The 23,860-nt window shown below is 41.2% G+C and overlaps 1 protein-coding gene across 1 annotated transcript in view; it reads left to right on the top strand.

Annotated features, from left to right (window-relative positions):
• Positions 1-3,634: 3,634 nt before the first annotated feature.
• The window catches only part of LOC117432458 (N-acetyl-beta-glucosaminyl-glycoprotein 4-beta-N-acetylgalactosaminyltransferase 1-like), a 138,070-nt gene continuing 117,844 nt past the window's right edge, over positions 3,635-23,860 (top strand). The window contains exon 1 of the mRNA XM_059002225.1: positions 3,635-5,645. Coding sequence (XP_058858208.1) covers positions 5,495-5,645 — 151 coding nt within the window. The 5' untranslated portion in view covers positions 3,635-5,494. The remainder of the gene's footprint in view (positions 5,646-23,860) is intronic.

Raw genomic sequence — 23,860 nt, 5'->3', positions numbered from 1 at the left:
GAATCCCACAGGAGCTGCTGTTGGTATCTCGGTTGTGAAATAAGATACCCAGTGATAAGAGCGATGGAGACAGCTACACGTTTTGAGGCTTATGTCTCAATGCATAATATATTTCTCAGTGATCGTTTGTAACTGTACCCTGTCTGCTCTACATTGCTTCGTCATTAAGATTGATATAAGCAATCAAAATGGGACCCTGGGTTACCCTACCCACTACATGATTTTTTTTGATACAGAAGATAATAACTTAAAAAAAGTTGTAATGACTAAAGCTGTAAAGGTTTAAAGGTGTAAAGGGTAAACAAAGTACAAATCTTAAACAGTATACAGTTTTATATTTGACCAAAAACTAGTTTAGTATACACTGTAAACCACTGTCCTTAAATACAGTGGTGAAAACGAATGTAACATTTGAAATAAATAGAACAGTTTTTGATTGGGGAAAATGTAGAACCCAGTGAAGGTATGGGGAGTATCCCAGATGCACCCTGGAATAAAGCCCACGAAGTTGCCATGCCCCTAGTGGAATGGGCAGTGAGCTTTTCTGGAGGGGGCAAGTTGGCCAGCTCATAGGGAGTACTGACCATATCTGGTATCCATTTGGACAGCCTCTGCTTAGACAGGGCTCGACCATGGGACTTTACCCCATAGCAGACAAAAAATTGTCCGGACTGCTTTTCATCCTGTCAATGTAACTGGGCAGAGCGTATGGAGCTGTCGCTCTCTGTCAGACTGCAAAAAGTGGATGGAAGTGAGCTCCTGGGGAGACCGAGTCATTTTTGGCATGTCAAGCCGAAATGGCTGCCAGATAGACCTTTAACATGGAGGGGCATTTGCATTCTGCACGGTGTCAATGACCCTATAAAGCCCCAGACGGCTCAAATGTAGCCTTTCAGGGGCCAGACCCAGAGCTGCAGGCTCGATTGGTCGGGATGCCATAAGGTCCCCCGTGCCTGACTGAGCAGGTTGCAGCATTTCGGCAGTCTCCACGGCTGGCCACTCAGGAGCTGCATCAGAGTCCTGGGCCAATAAGGGGCTACTAGGAGCACCTTGGCCTGGTCCTGCCTGATTTTCTCCAGACACAGCGGGAGCAGGGCGAGCGGAAGGAAGGCATTTAACAGTTGCCTCGGCCTGTGCTGGAGACTGGGCACAAATGAGCCAGTCGTCCAGATAATTGAGCTGATGCCTTTGAGTCTCAATGGGGCCAGGATAGCTTCCATGCACTTCAAAAAGGCACGGGGAACTGGGGAGAGGACAAATGGCAAGGCACAGAACTTGTATGCTGTTCCCTGAAAAGCGAACTGCAGGTACTTCCTGTGCGCTGGTTTTATGGGGATGTGGAAATAGGCATCTTTGAGGTCCACCATGGTGAACCAGTCGCCTGGCCTGATTGACTGCAACAGCTGTTGCATTGTTAAAATTTTGAACCTCCTTCGGCTCAGATACAGGTTGACCTGTCTGAGGTCGAGGCCACCATCCCGCTTGGGCACTAGGACGTACCTGGAGTAGAACCCTTCCTCCAACTGCGAATAGCCTGTTTTTGCAGCAGAGCTGCTACCTCCTGAGACACCACAGCAGCGTCCTGTGTGTCTGTGACTGATGCTGCAGTCACACCCGAAAGGGAGGGGGACCGTGCTTGAACTGCGGTGAATAGCGTGTTTGAACGGTAGTGATCACCCAGACGTCTGCTGTGCACTGACGCCAATAGTCCAGATGGCTCCCTGAGAAGGGGCCATGGGCCAGTGCCAGCAAATTCCTAGCGTTGCTGCTCAGCCTGTGGCTTAGCCTGCGGCTTCTGTCATTGAGCAGTGGGGAGGAACCAATTAAAGCAGCGAGTATTTGCGGGCCAGTTCCGAACATCACCTTTGGCAGCGGCTGCAGCCGACTGTGCCGGTCTTTGAGGGCACCAGTTTGCCGCTGGTTTACATACTGGAGGTGGTTGCTTGGGAAGCAGGCGAACCAGCTCCTTCATGGATTCCTGTGCGCAGTGAGAGCGCTACAGCATCTCGTCCATCGTGGGACCAAACGTATGCCCTGGAGTGATCAGTGTGTCCAATAGCATTGCTTTGTCACAGTCAGACACGTGTGCCTGGGAAAGCCAAAGCTGCCGACGTGTAGTTACAAGCGCAGCCAGGTTTTTACCTATAGCCTGTCCGCTGAGCTGGACACACGGAGCAGGTTCTTGTTAACCAGGCGCAACTCATCCAGCTGTTGTGGTGAGAGCCTGTGGTTCCCAGAAAGGACCGCAGCAAATGCGACTGGCAGGCTACCAGGATGCTGTTGTAGTTCCCTAGCTGTGCGGTGAACGCACTGGCTGAATAAGCTCTCTTGAGAATCACCTCAGAAACCCGGCACTGCTTGTTAGGGCAGGCAGCATCCTTAAAAGCCTCAACTGGCGGAAAATGGGCCAGGCCCAGCTTCTCTGCATCATGCACCCTATATAGTGTGTCCATCGACTGATAAACAGCAGGATCTGTTGCCGGACGGTCCCAGGAAGACTGGATTTCCAAAAGTAAAAGTGGGTACAGTACTGGGTCGGAACCGGGTCCGTACCAGTTCGGTGACTTTAGCAACGAGTTGGTACGGGTACAGTCTGGGGCAGCGCCAGGATTGGTGCGGTAACCTCGGACCCGGTTCAGTACCGGTACGGTACTGGGCCGGGAATGGAGCAGGTAGGTGACCTTGGTAACTTCACAGTCCCCGTGGGTGGCAACGTACAGGGATGCCCACCTGTAAAAGCCACTGGCAAAACCACTCAGTCAATACCAACACAAGACAGAAGGAATTCTGCTTCTTAGCAAGGACTAGCAGGCTTCGCAATGGTGATGAAAAACTATCACTAAAACTGCTTCAAGATCCTCTGGTAGGGATTGCAAGCAATCACAACCGAAGGGAGTATGTTGGTCCTGCGCACAAAAGAAAACGTGTCTCTAACAAAAACAGTAATATAACAATTACAGAAATAATATAAAACGTCTCGTATTTTGTGCTAAAAATAATATAAGTTCCTGCCGGAGCAATAAAGCCTGGGAGAGAGCACAGTCAGCCGACTTATGTTGCCAGATCCCTGGGAAGCTGCTGGCTTCGTGCGGGACACAAGGCCGCAGCGGGGTGTAATAAGCAACAGGCTGTAGTGAACACAATATGTGTAATTAGTAAAAACTTATAATCACATATAATTTGTGTAAAAATACAATAAATGCAATATATATATATACATATATAATATTACCCATACGGTAATGGTTACATCTGTCTATCTATCTATCTATCTATATATCTCTCTCTCCCTAGTTATTAAGCATTATTTAATTTATAAAAATATACAATCTAATACTAAACATCACGGATAGTGCTACACTTTTAACCCATAAAACTACTACATTTAAACAGAAATATATTATAAGCTTTATTATGGTCTGCTTTCTAGCTTGGTCCAACGTGTTGGTATGTATACCCTGTAAACATTCGACAGCGTCTAAAAGTTAGTCCCGCCTCTCTCCACAGCTGATTGCTGATTTTGAGCGGAGCTCTTAGTTGTGGTAGGCTGCGGCTGCTGTCGTTTCGATTTGGTGTTTTGAGGTTTGGTTGCTCTGCAGCGTGGTTGCATTCATTCACTGATTCAAAGAGAAAGGATAGAGAGACAGGGAGACAAGCGGAGATAACGGGATTTCATCGCAGTGGGGCTGCTGCTGGATACAGTACATTGTTTTTAAACTGTCGTTTTCCATTGAATATGCCCTGAATGAATGAACGTACCTAGACTATTTCAAAAGCGATGATGGAGAGACTGGACGTATCATCATTGCATTAGCTTCAGTGCAGGTTTACATACACAGCACATCACTGAGTGCTACAGTGCCTGTATGATATTTATTTTTAATTTGCATTTGTTTTTCAATGCTTTGGAAATATGTTTCAGCAACGATATCGTATTGTATGGCATCCGTTGAGTGCATTTGAAAAACAGACTATTACAACACCAGAAACTACAAATACAAATGGAATTGGAAAATAGCAAGGTTTGTTATGCACAAAATACAAGACAGCATAGCAGCAAGTGGAAGGCATACTCCTCGGCGCTCAGCATTAATATCTCGTGCAATATATATAATTTTTTTTTATCGTGTAGGTGGCATGGGATTCGATGAAACTATCGGGTGTCCAGTCTTTGAAAACCACTGGTACGGCGTATACTGTGCATCGTGTGTTAAGCCAACAAAACAAGCCACGCATCCTCAGTCTTAGAGCATCGTGATGTCAGTTAATAATTTATATGCCGGTGATGTAAACTAAATTGTCTATTTTACCGCGTTTCACAAACAACAGTGAAGAGTGCAAGACCGAGTTGGTTGGTACTATTTAAAAGAAAAAAAAAAAATATTGACATAGATTTTTTTTTTTTTTTTTTTAACTAACTGCTATTATCCAACGTTGGATTTGGAATGTTGTTGAAATCCCAAACAGCCGAGATACGTCTTATCGTCAAAACCTTCATTACTATGGGTATACTTACCGTTTATTATAGCGAGGAATTGACCGCTTTAAATTAGTTATTTGTTGACTTTGTGTAAGTAGGAAATAAATAAATAAATAAAAGCTTTTTGGGTTAAACTGGAGTTTTTTTTTTGTTTAACATATGAATGGGTTGCCATGGTTTTAGAAGCCGAGTTACTAGTGTTAACCCAGCGAAGTCTGCTAGGTATACAGATTTGTTCTGAGCTCGAAGAGAGCGAACCAGCTCGTAAAAAAACAGCATAACTAAATGACACTAGACATATGTCGGTATTTGTGTTATAATCTATAATCAATCATGTCCAGATAGAGTAGAGACGAGAAGGCAGCAGAGATTGAACTCTAAGAACACGCTTTGAAAATAATCTCTCTTTTTCCTCTGGAGTAATACAGTACTACTGAGACTGTGTTGAGTTTTGTTGCCACATCGTGACTGGGAATTAAAATCAATTGACCGTCTTGCAAAACAGCACTTCAACGTTCTGGACAGCCTTTGGTGTTGATCTGCAATGCTAAGTAGCTGTTTCAAAAATCGGCTTCATCGTTAAGACAGTGTTATATGCCGTGGACGAGGAAGAGTTCCATTACAGAAGATTAACACTGGACTTTTTTTTTTTTTTAATCCGATTTTATACCCAGACTGTAGTTACAACTGTGTGTTTGACAAGGGTGAGCGAGTTACTAGGAGAGAGGCGCGCAGTAAATAGTTTTGGTAAAGATTGACCATATGCCTTTTCTCTTTAGTTTGTTCAGGACAGCAACTGTACAGTACCGGTACACGTTTTATTGAATGAACTTGCAAAAAGATTTGTGACCTTTTTAATAACAGTTGGAAAAACTCCCACTGATCTTTTAAGAGCTGCCGTTCACAGCAGCGGAACGCTAGTTTGGTGGGACAGCAAATTAGTGTACGTAGTTGGTTGACGGGACCGTTACCGAATTCTCACGTGGTTTGCTTGTTGGTGATGATCCCGCAAGAATGCTGCGATTGCCGGTGAAAAAGATTCGGAAACAGTTCAAACTTCTTCTGTTATTGGTGCTGCTCACCTTTGCTGTGTGGTTCACTTACCTGCACATCAGCCTGGTACGGCAAGGGAAAGCAATCAAGCTTCACTTCAACTATGGCAAAGGTAAGACAGCTCTTATATTAGCAAATCGATTCATGTGATTCCACTCTGGATGCACATATGAAACAATAAACACAACACAGTATTATTCTATAAAATCCTACTGTACTTACACAATGGCTCTTTTTACTCGCATGAGTTATTTAATGACTTTTGTGAGGAAAATATAATCATCCTATCACTTTCTTTGTAGTATACCAGTAGCTTCTTAAAAATAATAAAAAAACAGTACCGTTTACTCAACCACTGCATGCTGCAGCGATTGAACTGTGATAGCTGTACTGTACTATAGAATGAACGTGATATTTCTCATGACATAAAATCATAAAATATGTATATGAAATTAATGAGATGGCTAAGAGTTTTAACAGCATGCTAATTATGGGTATTAGCTGAGCGATGGTGCAGCGCAGTGAAACTGGGGGAGGACTGGGCAGCTACAATGGAAGGGCCTTATTGATCTTTTAGAAGCTTTCAGACACGTCCAGGAAAAGCACAATTAATTCCACCAAAATGTCATGGATGTCTCCCCTAAGTGCTGCCATTTCACTGATACAGGCTGTTATTCAGCGCAGATGTAGCACTGCACCGGACAGAGGCTTTGGGGAGCTAGCCCAGAACATGGAGCTGAGCTGTAAGTCTTCCACATCTTAGGCTCTAGTCACAAAACTTTAAGGGCTCTTTTAATGAACATTTTGTTAAGCCTGATATGAGTAGTTCGATCAGGTTTGTAGTTCGTGAAACCTGTATAGGCTGTTTTAGAGAGGGTTGGAAGTGTCTCACTGTTTAACTTAAGAAAATGCACCTAAGCACTCTTCAAAAAGGAGTCCTTAAAAAAAAACATTCCTTATAAAATCCTTAAGTCCCCAAGAAAATATATATAGGGGGAATATATATAAATACAAGTAGGTTTCGAGTTAAGGTGGGAGAAAGCAGTAACTATATAATTATATAGGCTTCTACATTCACAGCTTTTTAAAAGTCAAAGTACAATTTACATATCAGCTTTTCAGGACTTTAACATTACCATTAAAATAAGCATTACTCTTATGTACCTCTTTGTTCCTTTATGAGTGCTTTTAGACGAGCTGAGATTCCTCATCATTAGCAGGTCAGGAAACGTAGGGAAGCGATAAGGGTTTTAATCATGAACACTGAAAAGTTTCCACAGATAACTTTAAAGAATCTGCTTGGAGGTTCTTGTCCTTGTTGTCATCAGTTTTGCAGGAGAAATTCAAGGTTAATTCCCACTTCTTTGAATTGAGGGTTGCATTTGGGAGTTTCGGTTTAAATGAATGGTCACGACAACGAGATAAGGAATCTGACTTTAAAATGGTTAACTTAATTGTGTAAAGTATTGCTCTAAAAAACTAGGGAGTGAGTATGCTCAGGAAATATTGTTTTGCTATAAATTGGACATTTAATCAAGGTGGGTCTTCAGATGACACCAGGGTAAGGTTTAAAACCGGCAAACCACACACTTGATCCCTTCATAGTCCGTTTAGTTGTACAACAGGGAACAAAACAATTATCTCCACTTGATTTAGATTTCTGTCAAAGGGGCTACTTCTGTAATTACTGTATAGCTACTTCAAACTGGAACCCTGCTATGCGTAGGAGGTTATGGGTAACTATGCAAAGGTATATTCAAGCATGTTGGCAGGTCCAGAATTGCATGCTAGGTGGTTGTTAAACTAGATATCACTCTGATAAAACTGTATTACTAAACAGATTTTCCATAAAATGTTGTTCGTTTTATAACCAAGAATTTGAAGGAGGATACTAAATAATTTTATTGTCACAGTAGAATTCTTTTTTTTTTTTTTGCGGATGTGAGTCATCTTTATTATGCATGGCAGAATAACTTGGTTGCTGCACTGATTTCTCTTATTTGTCAGACCTGATCAGTTTTGCCTCAAAAGACTGACACCAAAAAGGATGTATGGGTTGACACACTGACAGCCATATAAGGTCTGCACGCATAGAAATAGATTATATTTGCCATACAGTGGTATTGAATTTAGGGCACCCTTCTGGTATTTTGTTGGTATCTGTTTAGTAGCTTCCCCAAAGGCAGCAAGGGCAGAGTTTTTACACATGTTCGATTTTTCCACTTAAAAATATTTAAATGAATGAAAATCTTTCAAAGCATACAATCTTTTAAAAAAGTTTTTCTTGGCACAAATGTCACCACAAAGAAAGAGTTTCCATTGCAAAGCTACTGCAGCACTGAAATATCAAAATGCTCCTACCCATCACAAGCAGAAAAGGCAGTATCTAGTGCCAGGAGTTAATGAGGTAATAAAGGTGAAATTTTAATAGCAAGTCGTAATGTTTTGTCAGCATTTTACTGCATTACAGTTCTGCTCACACATGAATTCTTACAATGAATTGACTAGAGCCTTTCTAGTTTTTATTAAAATTTTTTGCATTTCAAAATAATCATAAAATTGCATGTAAATTTCTACCAGAGAGTGTAGTGCAATAAAATAGTGTAATTGAATTAAGACAATGCTGCATAAAGCCACTTATGACTTGTAACAGTTTGCAGACGTGTCCAGGGCTTTCTGCAGGAAATACCTACAATTTTAGATCTGAGTACTTGATACATTTTTTGAATTTATAACAATGTAAAGTGGTGGTCCACTATGAAAGGCACTATATAAAATAAAGATTGATTGATACTTGTACAGGGTGTCTCTTATTAGCATCATTTTGCTCAGCTTATGCCCAAGCTGCACAAGATGACATATCTTATACAACAAAAGACACCCTACACCCTACACTTATAGTACAATGTTCCTTTGTTATACTGCCTTCTGTTAGAGCACCACCCTCACATTCCACCATAAATTCCTTCTGAACCCATTTGTACCAATATAAAAGATGCTATTTCCCACTGTTATACTGCCACCCATCTGCCATTGCATCTAGCCAAGCCAATGTAGACAAATCTTGTACTGTCTCTATACATCCTTCAAGGTCCTATTGTAAGTGACTGCAGCAGCAGTTGCGATGCATAGTTCACCCCCTTGTTTCTGTAAGTTGCTTTGGATAAAAGCATCTGCTAAATGACTAATTAATAATAATTATAATAATAATATTCCAAAATACCAATTCAAATACAGAAAATGACTGCTTCCTCTTTGATGTGTTATCTTTCATGTTGAATACTGCAAAGAACACATTATTGTCTTTTTTGTACTGAAATGTTTTTTTGATTGCCCTTGTAGTTTTTGTAGTGTGGTACCTGTCCTGTGGTTGGCAGTATAAAGAGGGAGAACTGTATTAGAATGTTGGCAATGAAGGACCTTTTGATTTGTTATGCAGAGTGTATCTACAGAGCCGTTCTAATGTTGATCAAACCTTGCATTGACTTTTTAACAAAAGCCGGTATAGTAATTAGCTGCTTTACAGTTATTTAATAATAAAAGGGTGCTCAAAAACTGTCAGGTCCTGTTCTAGCACAGAACATTTCAGAAGCAAATAGCCTCCTGTGACAGGATGGACCGAGGTTTGAGACTCAGAGACAGTTGAAAGTTCAAAAATAAAGTTTTTAATAAACAAAAATACAAAATAAACCAGCACGAGGGCCAAACAAAAAAGGTTTTAAACACAAAATACACACAAAGCAAAAAAACAAAACTTACAAAAATAAAGATTTCCAGGCTGGGCGTTGCCTTCACTGGAACAGAAAAACACAGCACAAACAAAACACACTCCTTCCAGAACTCTCTCTACCACTCTCCAACTCTCTCTTAGCCAGGGCCTCTCCCCTGGCTTTTATTCCCTGTGGCTGGAGCCCAATTATTCAATAATTGCTGATTAGTCAATTAGGGCTCCAGCCACATTCTCACATGTTTTTCTGGCAGGGAGGAATTTTAACCCCCTCCCTGCCAGTCCCAACCATGATCATAAAGACGGGGCAGTACCCCGTCACATATCCCCCCCCTTGTGCCAAGCACAACATGGCCTAAATGGCCACCTCCCCCCTCAGTCTCAGTCCCGGAAGAGGGGAAGCACAGTGTCCATGGGGGTGGCCATGGTGGGACGTCCGGCACCACCCAATTCTTCGTGGCCAGCAGCTCCCTCTTCCGGGGCTCCGGCCACACACTACCTTGCCGCGAAAGTGCAGCTGGGGGAGCTGTTCTCCTGACCTCCCTCCCCCTCTTCATGGCCAGCAACTCCCCTCCTTGGGGCTCCGGCCATAGTGTAGCGACCCCAGGCGATGCAGGATCCCTGGCAACCCCAGGCGACGGCAGCAGCAGCGGACCCTCGGGAGGCGACGGCAGCAGCAGCGGACCCTCGGGAGGCGACGGCAGCAGCAGCGGACCCTCGGGAGGCGACGGCAGCAGCAGCGAACCCTCGGGAGGTGGAGACAGGAACGGCAGCCCGGCTCCCTCTGGTGGCGGAGGCGGGAACGGCAGCCCGGCTCCCTCTGGTGGCGGAGGCGGGAACGGCGGCCCGGCTCCCTCTGCTGGCGGAGACGGGAACGGCGGCCCGGCTCCCTCTGCTGGCGGAGACGGGAACGGCGGCCCGGCTCCCTCTGCTGGCGGAGACGGGAACGGCGGCCCGGCTCCCTCTGCTGGCGGAGACGGGAACGGCGGCCCGGCTCCCTCTGCTGGCGGAGGCGGGAACGGCGGCTCGTCTCCCTCTGCTGGCGGAGGCGGGAACGGCGGCCCGTCTCCCTCTGCTGGCGGAGGCGGGAACGGCGGCCCCTCTCCCTCTAGTGGCGGAGGCGGAAACAGCAACTCGTTTCCCTCTGCTGGCGGAGGCGGGAACAGCAACTCGTCTCCCTCTGCTGGCGGAGGCGGGAACAGCAGCTCGTCTCCCTCTGCTGGCGGAGGCGGGAACAGCAGCTCGTCTCCCTCTGCTGGCGGAGGCGGGAACAGCAGCTCCTCCCCTTCTGGCTCTCGGGACGGCAGCTCCTCCCCTTCTGGCTCTCGGGACGGCAGCTCCTCCCCTTCTGGCTCTCGGGACGGCAGCTCCTCCCCTTCTGGCTCTCGGGACGGCAGCTCCTCCCCTTCTGGCTCTCGGGACGGCGGCTCCTCCCCTTCTGGCTCTCGGGACGGCGGCTCCTCCCCTTCTGGCTCTCGGGACGGCGGCTCCTCCCCTTCTGGCTCTCGGGACAGCGGCTCCTCCCCTTCTGGCTCTCGGGACAGCGGCTCCTCCCCTTCTGGCTCTCGGGACAGCGGCTCCTCCCCTTCTGGCTCTCGGGACGGCGGCTCACCCCTCTCTGGCTCTCGGGACGGCGGCTCACCCCTCTCTGGCTCTCGGGACGATGGCTCACCCCTCTCTGGCTCTCGGGACGATGGCTCACCCCTCTCTGGCTCTCGGGACGACAGCTCCACCTTCTTTATTGGAATGATTGGGGCGTCTCCCATATCTACCGCCAGGTAATTAACGACCATCAGGGCCAGCTCTGCGAAGGACGCCGGGTGATGCTGTTCCTCCCACTTTTCCCACCTCCCCCCATCTCGACGCCACAGCGTGTTGATAACTATGGGGAGGTCGTGGAAGAGGTCCGCCTCAGGGTGCATCAACCAGTCCCATATTTCCTGGGATGGTGGTGAAGGCGGTGATGTAGGAAGTGGTGGGGTGGCTGCCGAGGACGGGGTTTGCAGCTGCTCCTGGTCCCGATTGTGGGGGCATCCTGCCCAGTTGTGGCCATCCACCTCACAGTACCCACACCAGTCAGCTGGTAGCCCATCTGGACAGGACCTCCACCGATGATCCTCCTTCCCGCACCAGGAGCACCAGGGGAAAAGACTGGCTGGGTCCTCCAGCTGGGGTGGCTGTTGTTGCAGCAGCCTACATTTCTTCGGCTGCTGCTTCTCCTGCCTTTGCCGCTGTCTGCTCTTCTTCCCCATTTACCAAAAAAAAAAAAAAACTCCCAAAATTCAAGAAAAAAAAATAAAAATACTGCTCTGAGCCTCCAGGTGGCGCTATCCCGTTTTTGACACCAACTGTGACAGGATGGACCGAGGTTTGAGACTCAGAGACAGTTGAAAGTTCAAAAATAAAGTTTTTAATAAACAAAAATACAAAATAAACCAGCACGAGGGCCAAACAAAAAAGGTTTTAAACACAAAATACACACAAAGCAAAAAAACAAAACTTACAAAAATAAAGATTTCCAGGCTGGGCGTTGCCTTCACTGGAACAGAAAAACACAGCACAAACAAAACACACTCCTTCCAGAAATCTCTCTACCACTCTCCAACTCTCTCTTAGCCAGGGCCTCTCCCCTGGCTTTTATTCCCTGTGGCTGGAGCCCAATTATTCAATAATTGCTGATTAGTCAATTAGGGCTCCAGCCACATTCTCACATGTTTTTCTGGCAGGGAGGAATTTTAACCCCCTCCCTGCCAGTCCCAACCATGATCATAAAGACGGGGCAGTACCCCGTCACACCTCCCCATACACACCTGTCCCAATTAGGTAAACCTCATCAATTTAAAGAACACACCACAAACCAAAATCTTCACCAGATTACACATCATCCAGTAGCTCTCCAGGATTCAACAAAGGAACATTCACGCAGTTATCAATCTCTGGTGTTCCTTCTAAACAACAGAGGAACAATCAGTAAAGCACTCCAATAATTCTTGTTATACAGACAATTAAATTTGAAAACTCAGACCTCATTACAAATATATATTTGTCACCCACAAACAAATGAAAATATCAGTTTATCAGTATTTTAATACTGTATTAATGTATATCCTGAAAATCGACTTGTACCATTTTATTTTAGCACCATGCTACTGGTTAAATATACTGCCTTTTCCCCTTTCTATTCATGATGTTCTATTTGATATTTTTGGAGGAATAAATTATTCATTTTCACCATTATCTATAGCAGAATTTAAGAGAAAATTAATACCATCTACAGTTTCAGAATATTTAATATCTTCCTTGTTAAATATCCTATTGTTTCTGTTCTCTATAAATCTCTATTGCTGTTTCTGCTTAGATCATTATTACCAGGCCTACTAACTACTGTCCTTTAAAAACTACCTGGGCCTGCTTCTGAAAAGACTCCTAAAAGTTTTAGAAATTGTAGACGTACATACATACATACAACCGCCTCCACTATGTCCCCTTTGCAGGGGATTTCATTCTCAGCAGGGGATAATTACAGCTGCAAATCTGTAGTGATCATTTTGTCAAACACCACACTACAGAAATTGAGCTGTTAGAAGTGGATGAAAAAAGGACATTTTTTAGTAGTCATGGCAAATAATTTAATGATCTGAACAGAAACAAGAATCTGATTGAGAGGACACAAAATAGGATACTAAAGGCAAATGAAATATTATGGAAATATATACCATCCCAAGCAGTATGGTTTTGTACACCATCATCACCACCGACACTATCATCAAACTTGTTAAGCAAAACTGAGCAGCAATCACTGTGCTTATGCAGTGTGCAGAGTGGAAATATTGCTCCTGGTCTTCAGTGTTTAGCAGAGATCCCAGGGGAGAGACCTTCCAGATGGTCCCCTCACTGCCTTTGGAGATATCAGCTGACAGCAGCATTACAGCCTCCATCCCACTCACTGTATGTTTTTCAAACCCATATTTTAACATCATAGCCTGGCAGTTGCCTCATTCACCATGGAGGGTAGTACAGATTTCTACAGCAAGGAAAACTAGTTGTAACTATTATATAGCAAGTACTATAGGCTTTCCTTTCTTAAGGCTCTTGATTTTAATTTTAAAAAATGATTTGTGATGCTTGTGCTCTACGGTAGCTTTTGCAACATCCCTGTCTATTAGAAATGTCCTGTATATTGCAGGGTACACAGATTGAAAATCCTAATCTAAGTCAATTGCACAAATACTTGTCGTATTGTAAATGATATACTGTACGGCCGATGAGTTTTCATCAGAAAGCAAGTTACTTGTGCGGTAGCAGCGTCACATACTCATCCCTGATCTTGCACAATTGATCCTGTCCAACTATGAGCAAAAATCACTTAGTTTGTTATAATTAACAGTTTTAATTGGGTTTAGTATCTAATGTACTGTACTAGCAGCAAAGCACTATCGTTGGACTTTTTGCATCGATGTTGCAGAAAGAAAATTGGCTACAGATCAATGAGATTTGGCTAGCGAAGGCTCCAAGTGAAGATTATCGGGCCATCACCACAGGTCACACAGCGCCCATAGCTGATTGTGCCAGTGGTAATGTGAGATATTAAAAATGAATCGTAACATACATGAGCAAAGCCGTGTTGAAAAATATTATGATTACCTGCCAATCCCAGATCTGAAAGGAAGGATCAGTAGTACTGTGACTGGACTGTAAATGATGCTGTGAATACATTGCTCACACCTATAACATGCAAAGAGGGAACATCAAAACTGGACACCTGGAAACAAGATTGAATGAGGGATGGAACGATCAAGTTAAAATACTTTATTAAGTGATACAAGCTCCATCATCAAGGCACCTTATTATCACAAAGATAAGTCTATATCGAGGGGGTGGTTATGTATATAGGCCTATGTGCCTGTGTGGGACAGACCAACCAAAAGCTGCCTATGCACATGCGTCTATCTGTGAACAAAATAAGCAGAGAAAAATCTAGGGGTGCATGCGGTTATATTTGTGACAGTAATGGAGTCAGCCATGCACTCAGTCACTTTAGCTCATGGAAAACCTAATGCATGTGCTGTAGCTAACAATCGTACAGAACTTGACTGAGCCTGTGCAAGAATGGGAAGGATACGATTCTGGTCAAAGAAAGGTATTTCTATTATCTGCCCTCGGCTTTAGAGAATATCAGAAAATTGAAGGTACGTGAGCTACAGTGGTATTGGTTTCATGTCATAACCAGTTATCCTTAATTAAGTACCATAGGCCTTGATGCGTGGCTGAAAGTGTGTTTTTCTCCAAGCGTTTGTGATGCATTACTGTGAGTGAGTAAAATCAGTTTATACAGACCTTAGTTTCAAATTGAACAACTGCTGATGCGACAAGATGAAAATTTTCAATGTTATACTTTATTCAGAGGATGCCGCAGAAAGCTTTTATGATGTAAAATGTAATCAGTTTTACAAAATCACCCTTTGAAAAAATGGAATAAAACTGAACATGGTTGTGGTAGACAAGTGCTTAAAAATTTGATTAAAAACACGGTTTGAAATGCTTCATGCTCCAGAATATTTATTCAAAATGATTTATAAAAATAAACACCCTGAGCTTCATGTTTACTGTGGTGTCTTGGGGCTGTAAAACAGCCAAGCAATCCAAAAACCAAAAACATTGACATTGAAAACAACACTTACTACAGTCTTAGAAAATATAGCAAATGACATACACATAAACATAGTCATTTCTAACACTAACTTATTCTATATTAAGTTCCTTTTCACCCTAAAATCTGTTCACCAGTTCTGTATGAGTCCAAAGGCTCATTCAGGCTTTGTTTTATTATACTTATTAACTGGAAAAATACGTTAAACCCCAGCCCAAATATATTTCATTATACTCATCATCTAAGAAACTAATCATTAAAGAAAACAAATACAAACAGAAAACAGTATCTTCATACTAACAACAATCTTTCTTCATACCTACCTTACCTGACCTGGACCATGTGTATTGCAAAGCAAGATTTTTATATATATATATACAATTTAATTTTTTCCATGTACCTGGTATTGAAATGCAGCATCTCACTATTATCAAGTCATAAAAAGAATCCAATGACAAGATTTCAAAGGGGTTTGAAGATTGTACAATACCTGACAGCCGCACATGATAATTATTTTGTTATAACAATATATATAGTCTAAGCCTTCCAGAGAGCTGCCAATGCAATAATCTAAGCTTGATATAGAACTAAACAACTTACTTTAAAATGCATAACAAAGTGAAACATTATTATTATTTATTTCTTAGCAGACACCCTTACAGGGGTGTGTACAGTAGATACTATCACATAAATTGCAAAAGATAAACGTAAACCAAATCATACAAAGAATATCTGGTTTTGAATAGCAAAACTGATGATGCGTTATTAATATTATAATTACTCCTACAGAAAATGTCATGGGGACATGAAATTGCCATTGAAAATCATTTGGTAAGAGTTAATAAATATTTAGGGTAAAATCTATGAAACCTAAATTGGTGGACTCTGAACCTTTTAAAGAAGTTTTACAACAGTATCCAAGGAGTTTAATTTGTAAGAATATCATATGCCCTTAGTGTAGGCTGGAAAGGAACAGCGGTGTATTCTGAAGTAAGGTATCTCATTTCTTTAGATTAGACAGATTTGATACGGTTAACATTTTCTATCACTGTCTGTGTAATGTAGCTGTGATTCTTTAGGCCATGGGAGATGGGAGGGCAGGTGAGACAGAGAAAGCAAATGAGGAGCTCTTTGACTCATAACCCGGGGTTAATGGAATCTCTGTCAGTCCGTAATAAGCTTTCACAATTTGCTACCCCTGTTATGCAAATCTTTTTTTTTTTTAAAAGCATCGTTATCGCAGAGAATCATGTCTATGCAAGATAGCGAAGGTTCGGAAGATTATCCCTACTCTTAAAACAAGTGAATTCAGTACAGTAATATAGAGTGCTGCATGGACACTTGTCTTTTTTTATTACAAAGTAAGTAATTATGCGGTATATGTTAATACAGGGTTAGCTTACCCACTGCAGTGCACTGCCAGTTTTTGAGGGACCACCCATACAGTTTAGACGTAAGAGGATATCTTAGGATTAATTACTATTGACCACCCAATTCAGTCCCACATGAAACAACGGCATGGGTAGTTTTACTTTTCCAGTTGATTTTGTACTGAGCTGACTTCAACAGGATTCAATTCCCCACTAACTATTATAAATGCCTGTTTTATGCCATTTGAAAAAGGTTTCTGTTTATTTGAATTTACTCAGATTTGTTCCTGAGCAGATCTTGTGTTCGCCACTTGTCCGGTCTGCATACAGCTCCAGTTCCATGAATGAAGTAATTGATGCACCAATATGAAATGTGAAATATGTGAAATCATTCACCAACTCTTTATTCTGCCTGTTCTTTCATGACACGGTCAGTTCATTAGGAAAATAAGTTTCTAATAGTTTCTACAGTAATTAGTTGCGCATCCGCTATAATGCGCTAAAGATCATAGAGACACTGAGAAACAGTGAACGACACTTCTGCAATGTCCATACAGTAATTCTTATGTGTTACCAGTAGGCGCCGTACTATTGTGGAATGTAGATGCGCGTTCTGCTGGTGATTGTACATGTAAGCAGGAGTTTTATTTCCTTGTTGTGGGTAAGATGTGAAACTTTATACCAGGAAATACAGAAGAAATAAAAAATGGATGAATTGTAATAGTTCAGCAATAGTTCAGCAAATGTGGTTAATCACAGAGAATTCAGGTAACCTGGTGTACCTGTGCAAATCTGCCATCTTTATCAAATTATTTATTTTTGATACTGGCCCCAAATACGTATCAGTTTCCTCCAAAACCATTATCAAAATACAGTAATCAGTTTCCACTAGATTAAAATAAACTAACTATATTCCATTTAGTAGAGTTAGGCATAAGACGATAAAACATTGTATTATAGCTTTTATTAGGCAGCATTATAATAAAATCATGATAAAATTGACGTTTAAATATGAATAAAAAGGATGTTTCACTGATAGTAAAGGTAATAGAATGAAGACATGTTATGTTGCTAAACCTGTGCATATTTCCTTTTCTTCTGCTCTTTTGTTTTTTCATGACTTATCTTGTTGTATTACGGTTTTAATATTTTTTGTAACGGTTATGTGAAACCAATGAGGAATATTTCCATAATGTAAAATGCATGAGAGAAACTGGGCTACAATGGTACCCTGGGGTGCCAAGTGGTGTCTCGTGAGCTGACCTGTACATGGCTAACTCGCCCCCATTAGACTCAAGCAACTTTATTAGACTGTGGCCAGGGAGAGGCTCTCTCGATTCTATCTACAGCCTCCAGCTGACAACTTTTTAAGGATGCTTGAAAATCAATCTGATTACGCATGTGAAGAATTCAGACATTGTTAATTTAGTCATTTCAGAATACTGCGTTATAATTAGTGTTATCATTATAAAACATGACAAAATGTATGTTCATGTCTTTATGTTCCTAAAAACAGGATCTTTTAGTAAGTTGGGCTTTACAGTAGAACCCGGAAATGACGAACACATCAAGAATGTTCACAAGACTCAAATAGTTTTTTCCTCCCATTCAAGGCTGTCTGTCAGTTTGGTTACTTAGAGCTGAGCCATATATAGACAAGTACATTCTCTGTCTCCCCTTTCAATGCCAAAGCAAATTGTGCTATAAGAGAAAAGCACAGATCATGGTTATTGTGATGTGGTTTAATTCAGATCTTATTAAATACATCTGAGTTTTTAAACTTCTTAGTTTGGTCTACAGAAAAACGTCCTGACAAGACATTGAAAAAGAATCTCAAACCACACTGTGCTGACTTTTCCTCTGATTTAATTTATCTTTAAAATAATTTCCACAGGAAACCTTTTAAAAATTGAAAAAGAATACCAAACAAAACAATGGCATTATACATTCTGGGTGAGCATGGCCTGTGGGAAATATGATCAAAAACAGTAATAGAAAAATGAAATCTAGTGGTGAGTGAATACATTCACAGCCTGGCCCTACTCCAAGATATACTGTCACACTCTGAATTCCAATACAAGTACTATTTTAATCACAGATCACACTGTCTCTGAGTAACCTTATATCATTGATTGAACCCGAGCCGCAAAACATTAATAATTTGCAGACTTAAATGGCTGGCAATTGTGCAAATTATAGTATTTATAACAAGATTTTTTACTGTGTATACCGACTAATTTTGAGTTTATTGGAAATTGCTAAAAATAATGTGTGTTTCGATTATTATTTGTTGTACTGAACGTACTGAAATAAACATTGTCACTGATAATCATGTTTCTGATAGTCATCTACAGCTGTCTTGATTCATCACCAAGTACCACATTAGTATTAGTACTGTGTGGTATTACTGATGTGTTTCTTACATCCACTAAAAGCAGTTGCAGGGGGAAAGGTAAATGGTGATACTCTGTACCAGATGTGCTTGGATGTCAGACCTGATTCTGAGGCCTCAGAGGGGCTTTCAGCTTGTGAGTTTTATAGAATCATCAGGTTATGACTCAAATAGAAAAAAGATACAAAGTCAATATAAACAACAAGACAAACATTGTACAACAGTAACGCCTATATTTCATACCCATAACAAGGTTCTCTTTAAGGTATCCTGTAGGGAAGTAAAATATAAAGCTGCTTCCTTCGACTAGTAGTTGCAGGGGGTGCAGAAGAGTTAAAATCAGTGAATTGCAAAATCTGACCACCTGTTAACCCCTGCGCGCCGGACCGCTCTGATTTCGGAGCTCAAGCACTGATGACATGAACTCTTTTCCGGGATTTTTCATGGCAATAATAAGCCATGGGGCAATCAAATCAGTCCTTCAGAGCCTTGTCATTGAATAAGGCTAGGCCCTAGGAACACAAAATATGGTATCCCTACATGCCAATTTTGATGGTACACTATAAAAACACACACAGGAAACGCAGCTACCAGCACGTATTTAAAAGAGGAAGATAACAAGATCGAGAGGCTTGTACTTGACTTTGTAAACCACACTACATCGCTTTTATTTATTTATTTATTTATTTATTTGCTTGCTTGCTTGCTTACACAGGTGGCCACATTTATTGCATAACCCCTTTATCTTTACGATTACTGCTTTTTATGATCACCATATAGTTTGTTTTTCTATAGACTTTCTTTTTGTTATTGTTGATTTTCCATTTGTGGTTATATTGCATTCTATAACTTTTGTATACAAATATGGTTTTCTCTTCATACTGCAAAATTATTGAAAGTCAGGAAATAAAATGTAATGCCTTTATTTAATTGTTTGTTTATTTGCTTTACAGTGGTGGCCATGTTTATTGCAGTAGCCCAATATGCTTTGTCACCATGTATAGTTAGCTTTTCTATGTACTTTTTGTTTTTGTTATAGTTTGTTTCTTTTTATATTTTTTAAATTTGCTTTTCATGGCGAGATTGGATTCTATAATGTTTGTATATAAATATGATTTTTCTTTTCATAATGCAAAAGTATTGAATAATTTTATAAAAACAACTGCATTTTGACTTGCATTTATTCATATATTTCAAGGTTAAAAGGTTTTACATATGATTTGGCAATGTACTTTGTGATTTTTTGCTTAGTCTGGACTACTTCCATAAAATAGCTGACAGTGCCTGTAAATAGGGCTGTTTTGTCATACCTCGGACAAAATCTTGTAGCTCCTCAACGGTAGAAGCTATTTGAAATCTGAATTTTGTAATTGAAATATATCTATTTTTCTATATCTATCTTAGAAAGGGGTCGAAATTGGCAGTTTTAAAAAATAATATTTATTATTATAAATTTTGTTTTGATTTTTTGGGGGGCATGGCTTATATACAAAAAAAATACATTCCACAACAAAAAATATTATGTCGTTGGAAACATCTACAATATATTGGATTTTAAATTCTGATTTAAAGTTGCCAAACTATAAGTGCCGAAACACAAAGTGGTCATATTCATGCCTGTGTGTGGCCATTCTATTTAGGCAGGAAAGGGTTAAAGCCGCAGACTGTGCAAAACCGAGTTTAAAACAAAGAATAAAAAAATAGCAAGCAGAGTAAGTTGAAAGCGATAAAGTGATTTGAAAAAATAAATAAATATCCATATTTTATTGCAGCTTTTTCTTCGAAATGTAGTAAGTGCAAAAGGATCAAATGAATACATTTTATTACTGACATTTATAATTAGATTCGCCTCTGGGTTTAATTTGGTGGTTGTAACCTAGCCCCCACTGGTATTCTGAAGGGAGCATCGCATTGGCCTTTGTGCTCCTGCGAGCTAGGGAGGCAAAACCGGAAGGTACTGTTTCTCTTTATTGCCCTGCTGTAGACACTACAGGCTGGGCGCTCAGTCAGCTTGGCTGGACACCTTCAGGGCTGGCCTTTGTCCTCCAGAGGCCTGTAGCTCGCTGACATCCACTCTCGAGTTCCTGGGTGTAGAGGAAACTGGCTTCTTCTTGGCATCAGTGGACGGCCACTGAACCTCCAGTTCTCTTGAGCTGTGTGGGGAATTGCTGCGGAGAGGGGAAAAATATATAATTGGACATTATAAATTGGGGAGAAAATCGGGGTTAAAATAAAAAAAATGTAAATAAAAAAAGACTGAATGGCAGGCAAGGGGTATTTAGAATTGAGGGGTGATGAGGGGTTCTTAAGGACTCTGTGACAAGTGCCATTATGTGTCAGTTTTTTATGAAACTCTAAAAGCTAAAAGACGAACAAACAAACACGTTAACTATGTAACGTGCAATCCATTATCTAAAGTTTAATTTATCTGTTTGAGCACAAGGTGTGCGCAGTGGTAAATGCAGCCTGAGACAACTGGCTCCTGTCAGCTCTATGCTGGTACTTAGCATTAGGAAGACCACTGTTGTTGCTGTTAATAGATGTGTAATAAACCCCAGTCATGTAGGATTTCCTTGTGGTCTGCAGCTTGCATTTGAAATGTTTAATAAACTTCAAACTAGCGTGCATAGACATACAGTGTGCACTCACATACTGGGCAGTAATCGTGTTAATACCGCATACATTGTTCAGGAGAAAAAAAAAATTACTTGACATATTGTTTGTGCATTAAATGGTGAATTTAATGGTGAACATCTTGCTATTTTCCCTTGACACTAACTAAACAAATGCTGTTCTTAATAAACAAAATCTAAATCTTATCTGTTCAATTAACTTTTGGCTTTTGGGACAGCAGGTCTGAGATAGACCTACATCGTATGTGCAGTATATCTACCAATGTTAGTGTCTGTGGAGAAACAGATGAACATTTTTTCTCTATATATCCTCAGATTCATAAAGAATCTCTTAACCAAGTTCCAAGAACCAGGTTCTTCAGAAAACATAATGCTTGATATTCTTGCGTCTTCTAGCCTTGCCTGCTTATCTTAAACCCTGTAAGATGGACAGATTCATTGTATTCGAGTCCTTTACATTCGGCTTTTCTATTCCGTAGTCATACAATTTACAGAGGCTGCTAGTTTGCCTTTACATCTCTGTAATGAAGAGTCATTAAACTGTCTAGAGTCTGTATCACAGCTATCAAACCACCTATTGTTGGAGCTTGTACCACAGACTGGAGTAAAGAAAAGAGCTATTGTACTGTACCTGCAGCTTCTACTGAGTGTGTGTAAGGGAGCGAGAGGCTGGGGAGCAGAGAGAGAGAGAGAGAGAGAGAGAGAGGATGAAAATAACATTGAAAAGAAAATCTAATATCTTACCATTGTTCAGGATAGTGATATATGGTAAAACCAGATTATCTGCAGAAGATCTGGCATGAAAAGGCTTGTTGTTGCTGAAGAGAAATTACAGCTGTGTTTGTAAAATTTTTTTTGTGCTTGATTCCTGTCTATGTGCTGTTAAATATGGGAAAGCTATGGTGTGATGGATGATATATTGCAGCCTGTGGAAGCTCTTTTACCATGCTTATGTAAACTTTTTTTTTTAATTTTATTTGCACAGTGATTTCTAAGCTTGTATATCAACGTTTAATAGATAAAACGCTAAAACCTTTTGTGTTAAACAGTCTTTAACATTTAGACTAATAAATGATCGTACCCATTTAAATTTAAAAGTAGATTTAGTATTCTAGTCCTTTTATAGCTTATTAAGAATTTTGCATTGATTTTGAGCTTATTTATTTGAGAACCATTGTCTAGATTCTTGAGATACTGTATGGAATACTGCTTTTCCACAGTGGGTAAATTGCCTACATAATGCATTTACTATGGAGTAAGCAATGTGTCCACAGTGGAGTGGATAGTGTAACCCTACTATATCTGCCATTCAGTACTTCAGATTGTTATGTGACCCCTTTGTGTTGTTCTTTATTTCCATCTGCCACTTTGGATTGATAGTCATAGTCAGACAAAGGCATAGCAAAGACATTGTTTATACCTTGTTAAGCACGCCATATATTTTGAGCAAACTCAGCTGTTTGGATCTTGTTATGTGCCATTCACATAGATTTAAATAACAAATGCATTGCTTATACTGTAGTAATCGCTCTTACTAATCCACCAATCAGCTGTTTCCACCTTGTTTCCTCGCGGTTCACATAGATTTCTATTACAAAAGGCAACACTTTACTTTAGTAAAGGCTTGACAGATCGATCAATCAGCTGTTTGCACCTCGTTGACAACGCGTGTTTGTTTTGTTTACTGTACTGGTGATTGGGGGAGATTTTGAATGTCAGGCTATTGTGTGGGCGTTTATACCGTCCATCGCTTACTGCGGGCGAATCATGTTAACACAAACGCGCCCATGGTGACTGTATCATGAGTAGCCTATAAGCCAAATGTATACTGTATTCGTTCAAGCTCTCAAACAGAAAGCAGACATTCTCCCCACCCCAGAATTGGAAGGCTCTTTATTGTCCTGGCCAGTTGGGTTTAATATAGTGGCTTTGGGCACCTCACCAACCCTCTGCTGCTCCCCCCTGCTTGGTAATCACCTCATTTTGTTTTGCAGTAATCCTCCTTCTCTGTTACTACCAGTAAATTGTGCTGATGGCGTAGAGTGGGGGGTTGATGTCGTGGGAATTCCTGATCCCTGAACTCACACAGGTTTTCCAAAGTACTTTTTTCTCATTCAGCCCACATTGGAGTCCATTGATGATTCCCCATCATTCCTTGAAATCTCTTTCTGCAGTTTTTGCAGATCTTTACCGAAAATAAGTAGGTTTATCATAAATCATAACTGAGGCTTCTTTTTTTATCCAAAATGTGTCCGCCTGAAATGTAAGAAAATAGCTTCCAAAATAACCCAACATTATACACCAATAAGTCGCTGACCTAAATGCTATATTATGTCCTAAGATGCTTTTTTGCAGGTAACAGTAATTTGCAAATGGGGCGGATTTATCAAAGTAACTTGAATACCCTACGGGGTCAATTACGTTAAAGGTCCTACAGATTTACAAGGTTAGGCCCATTGTTTTAAAATGTTAGGTCCTCCTGGAACTTTGCTCTTGTGGTATATCATGTCACCAGAGCCCCTCACTGTAATTACAGCCCTTGTATCTATTCATGC

Source organism: Acipenser ruthenus, chromosome 27 (assembly GCF_902713425.1).
Source record: "Acipenser ruthenus chromosome 27, fAciRut3.2 maternal haplotype, whole genome shotgun sequence".
In the NCBI taxonomy this organism is placed as follows: domain Eukaryota; kingdom Metazoa; phylum Chordata; class Actinopteri; order Acipenseriformes; family Acipenseridae; genus Acipenser; species Acipenser ruthenus.
Note: the sequence above shows the minus strand (reverse complement) of the source record. Positions and strands in the feature narration are given on the sequence as shown.